Source organism: Austrofundulus limnaeus, unplaced genomic scaffold, assembly GCF_001266775.1.
Source record: "Austrofundulus limnaeus strain Quisiro unplaced genomic scaffold, Austrofundulus_limnaeus-1.0 Scaffold0, whole genome shotgun sequence".
Lineage (NCBI taxonomy): Eukaryota > Metazoa > Chordata > Actinopteri > Cyprinodontiformes > Rivulidae > Austrofundulus > Austrofundulus limnaeus.
The window spans coordinates 3481257-3486551 of NW_013952402.1; the positions used below are offsets into that span (position 1 = coordinate 3481257).

General features: G+C 38.2%; 1 protein-coding gene across 1 annotated transcript in view; it reads left to right on the forward strand.

The window, feature by feature from the left end:
* The first annotated feature begins 3538 nt into the window (after positions 1-3538).
* gclc (glutamate-cysteine ligase, catalytic subunit) overlaps positions 3539-5295 on the forward strand; it is a 13348-nt gene continuing 11591 nt past the window's right edge. The window contains exons 1-2 of the mRNA XM_014016622.1: positions 3539-4238; positions 4861-4973. Of these exons, the coding sequence (XP_013872076.1) occupies positions 4089-4238; positions 4861-4973 (263 nt within the window). The 5' untranslated portion in view covers positions 3539-4088. The remainder of the gene's footprint in view (positions 4239-4860; positions 4974-5295) is intronic.

Genomic DNA, 5295 nt, shown 5'->3' on the forward strand with positions numbered 1-5295 from the left:
ATTATGTATTTTCCAGGCACACAGTTCAATTCTATACCACAATCAAGTGTTTCCATCAGTTTTTATGAAAAACACTGTATATATCAAAAGTAAATTTGACTTTGCATAATAGCCTCTCTAAACACCTTGAAATTGGCCTCTGTCTGACATGACATCTTCACAACAGCTTTGGGGGAGTGGTGCTCTGTGGGGCCAGAGGTTGGCCGAGGACTGAGCACCAGGGAGAAGCTTTGTGTAAATAGACGGTGCTTTGTACCAGCAAGTGTTTAGGTAGGTGGCTACTGGCTACCARGAGATTCAAGGATTTCTCAAGCATGCATTAATGAGTCAAAGCAACACTCTGGGTATGTTTTTGATGAGGGAATGACAACATAATAAAAAGCCCAAAAAATTTGATTTTGCATAACACCCCCCTTTAAAGATCTCCAGTATCCCAACCTAYAATCTTTGGTATAGACCCTTCTAATAAGTGGAACTGAGCTTCCTTTATTTAGGCAAAATGCAATGTACTTTTGTCTTTTTCTCTTTTTCTTGAAAACAAATCAAAAACTTTGATACACATTTTTTTTAAAAAATTGAATGTATTTCACAACATATTGCATGCCAAATCATGGTTTAAAAAAAAAAGGCAAGTTTATTTTTTGGGGTCCAATTTAACTGGAACATTGTATTTGAGCCAGCAGATATCATGCCAAAAAACTCAAGCAAACTTAAAAACGTGCATATGTGCAAAGCAACATGAAGAAACTAATCTTAATTCTGTAACAGCCCTTTTAGATGACTTTATACTGTGATTATCACACACATGAACAGAAGATGGAGTTGGAATAGGTGTTGGTGGCACCTACCAGGCGTAGGCGCTTGAGATTTTTATTAACACACYCCTCAGTACAGCTGCAGTTTCTCTATATCAATTGCAACATCACTAAATGGCCAAACACTATTGGTATGATTGAAAGAGTTCTGTATTAAAAAAAATTAAAATAAAAACGAATGGCGAAGATTTGATGGAATCAGATGTGTCAGTAAGTTATTTTATTTTATTTTGTAAAAAAATATCATTGGAAAAATGTCAAAATGTGACTAATGTTCTGAGCCTGAGCTTTCCCAGAAGTCCTGACTTTTCAGAATGCTCATGTCTTTCCATGTTATGTTTGTTTTTAAATTAAAAGGAAAAAGTGTAATCTACCCTGAGCTCTGTCATTCATTCACATCTTTACAAAGTTTCTGCTCATTATTTTTTTCTTACGAAAAGTGTGCTTTGAAGAACACATAAAGAAAAAAAAAACATTTTGTGAGTACTGTTAAAAGATGACTCAGCACACATTACAGTCCACCAGGGGTCAGAACTCGTAATTTCAACCTTTATTTTTTATGACCTATTATGAAATGTTTTATGCTGGAATTTTATTTAATAAAAACACAGCATGCTAAACCTGTTATAGAATGTTAATCACTTGGCTTGTTTTCTTTGAAAAAGCCTGAATCATCTTTACAAGCTACCTTAAATTGAGATGTTGTCAAGAATAGAATAAAAATCTAAAATAAATATTGCTCATTTTAGCTTCAAACTTTTAAAATATGCACTTAAACTTAAAATATTACTTATTTGAAAGTTTAAAATGACAGGTAATTACCCGCTTTTGTGCTTGTGTTTGGCAAAGCTTTAGATTTATTGCAAATGTCTGAACAGGGTAAAATACATTTTTGGTGACTCAGCATTTATGGTGAGAACTAAGATGCTGAATCACTCCGGAAGTTGTTGAGTAAGTTTTGTGAAGCTTTCAAATCTGATTTATGTGATTTTGTTTACACACCCTGCWCCTTAATCATGGAGCTCACTTTTACTGATCCTGCAGCAACATAAATAATAATTAAAGGATTAAATCTGCCACTGGTTTGTTTGGCGGTTTGTTTAAGGTTGTGAGTATTAATCCCAAAGAGTGAGTCATCTCAGATTCACTGGTCTCTGAGGATAGCATTTTCCCTTGTTTTAAATATTGCATGAGACTTTGTAAGGAGAGCAACGCTCACACACCTGCCACTGTATTTCACATAACACGTTTATAGCAAACAATTTAATCGATACTTTTGTAGATAAGCTACATTAAATGTATTTTTTAATGCTACAACTCATTTTAAACTTGATTTAAATGCAGAACACTCAGAATCAAACATTTCTCTAAAGCTTCCTTGTGTTTTACATATTGTTTGACTAGAGATGAAATACGATATGCATCCAGGTGTGGCCTGTATGCCATATGACTCTTTTTCTTTACTATCTCTTTTGTGTAGCTTTTACATATTACATAATGTGTTCCAGCTTGTGACCAGCATGTGCTGAAGCCTTGACTGGAGGCTTTATGAAAGAAGTCATTTTGTCTCTTTTTAGGCCCAGGCCAACTAAAGGATAAAATAACAGAAAACCTAAATGTAAAGTAATACCAGGTAAGATTTTTATTACATGGTTTTTTTTCCCTTCTTCTTTAGGCTCATATTTCTGGTCTTTTGCTCTCAAAACTTTAATTTATAGTTAGAGTTTTTGCAAAATCACAATTCAATTTATGATCAATGCTATTTGCATTGGTCTCACATTTGTGCATTAGAAACAATGCACACACTTTTGCAGAATGCCTTCAGCTACCAAACAACTGCAGTGAAGTGTTTCTTTGCTACCAGTTTCTCATTACAAACATGAAACATTTAGAGGTCAGATTTCCTTTTGAAATACATGGTGACTCACAGGATTTTGTTTTTATACTGGTATTATTAACCTTTATCGTCCTACCATTGTGTGATAAGCCACATCCTCATTACTTGAATGAAGTTCAAACACCACTGCCTCTATTAATCCATTGACCCATACAGCGCGCATTTCAAAKATGCTGTGTCATCATTACAGTCACAATATATAATTGAACATTATTGTTGAAATGTGATAACCCACTTCTCACATTCCAGTCTGCAACATTAAAATTAGTCCAGATGTTCAGTGGCAGTATAATTAAAAACTGAGTCTTCCTTGATGCACATAGCCTTCATGCTGGAGTTTTAAATTAAGATCAGCTGATTTTGGTCAAACTTTGTAAATTACATCATGCAGATTGTGATATTGTCAGATCCAGCATGCATGATCTGTTTACACTTGAAGTCAGTGTTTGGGATGATGCTCAGCTACCTCCACACCAAATTGTAGCTCATCATCTGTGAAATGAGATATAATGTTACAGACAATGACACTGGTTCATTCATTGAGTTTAGGAGTGTTTTAGGACTGAATGATTCAAATGTCAGTTTACAAATAAACAAATTTTCTGAAAAATCCAACTCCAAGACAACAAAAACCGTACTAAATTAAGTAAAGAGGCAAAAATACATAATATGATTCATCTTGTGATTATTTTCGTAAAAATACATATATAAAAAGTATATAACTATTTTTCTAGATGTTCCTACTGTACCGGTGACATCGAACGTCTCGCTCCGGTAGGAGGAGCGTATGAGCGCCGATAAGTGCTGAGTCACAGCGACGTCACTAGGCTCCGCCCAGAACWGTCACATGTTTGAGACCAGGAGGTGCGTTCATGTACAACACAGCGTAAGCCACTGCGTGACAATCATTCAGGCTGGCTTGATAACTGTAACAAACACAGGCTCACCTCGCTGTCAGTCGATGTGTATCACCTGCTTCGGTCTGTGTTAAGCAACCGAACCGAGGGCACCGGTACCGCTCGTCCGCTTTGACATCAACTCTCGGTTGTGCTTTAGAGCTAACAAGACATTAGCAAGTGATGAGCAGGGGCCTGTCTCCCCAAAAGCTCAGCTAAGCGGTTACCGACCGAGGACGCCGACAGCGACGAGAGACTCGACATMCTGCCTGTGACCTGCCCCACGGCACCCAAGTCGTTCCGGACTCTGCCGGGTTCGTCGGACCGAGACTTTATGCTAGTTTCCTGCGAGTTGGACGAACTAGCTCGGTAGCTAACCGTCTAGTCACAGCCCCTCTCTCTGGCGCATTATTTTGCAGCTTAAAAAAAAAGCAGCCGGCGGCAGGACACGCTCAGCCATCCGGGTACTGGKAATCTGCGATGGGGCTGCTGTCACAAGGCTCTCCGCTGAACTGGGAAGAGACCAGGAAATACGCCGACCACATCCGAAAGCACGGCATTATCCAGTTCCTCAACATCTACAACAAGGTGAAGGAGCGGCAGAAAGATGTGCTGAAGTGGGGCGACGAGGTAAGAAAGTAGGAGAGAGTATCATGTGGCTTTAAAGCTCCACAGTGCTTTAAGATCTTTCAGTGTGCATGATGCAATAAAGCACCGTTATTGATGTTATTAATGACAAGTGCGTTTTCTTCTTAAGGCCGCCTTTAAAGCACTAATCCAGCTGATCCCAACATTTGTTATATTGTCAGAGTTTTTAATACTAATATTTGTTCAATGACTCACTTTGTGTTTTGTGGTGGCTGTCACCACTGATAATAGTTCAACGAAAACCACCTTGTTGGGTAAACACAACACATTTCGATCTGTAGGCTTGACTGTTCTGTTTACATTTGGATTATACTTTTTTATTATTAGGATTTGTTTGCCCGCAGCAGTCCACAAAACTTTGGTGTGCAACAGCTTGCACACGGGGTTCTTACATTTTAATCGATGTGGAATGCTGTTGTTATAGATTAATCCGTGTTTCAGACAGGGGATTACAGAGGAGCAGAGTCAAAGTCAAGGAAACGTTACTGATGAATTGGAAATGATGGGATGGCGTCCCGGTCTGGTCGTTCCCTGAAAGCCTGGYCACAACTTTAAATTCACAAACTCTTACATTTCTTTCTTTTTGTTGTTGTTGTTTTTTTAGGTCGAGTACATGTTGGTGGAACTGGACGACAAAGATAAAAAGGTTCGACTCGTGCTGAACGGCAAAGATGTTTTGGAAACTCTTCAGGAAAAAGGCGAAAATATAAACCCCAAGTAAGTCCTCCACATGCTGCAGGTGAAAATGTCCTCACATGCTCCCAAATAGTCCTTCCAATTTCAAAACACTCTTGTGTCAGTTTAAAACCAACATTCTTGACATATTTGTGGTTTCATTAGTCACAATTAGTGTCAATGGGCCTCATGCAAGAACCGTTCGTACGCACAGATTTGTTCTTAAGTTGTGCGTACGAGTGATTTAGGAGAATTTGTGGCATTCACCGAAGTTTTCGTATTCTGAATTTTTTTTTTCAGATACGAACAAAATTTACGAGTGGTCCAGACCTGTCGTATATTTTACGAGCTGTCAGTCTGCTGT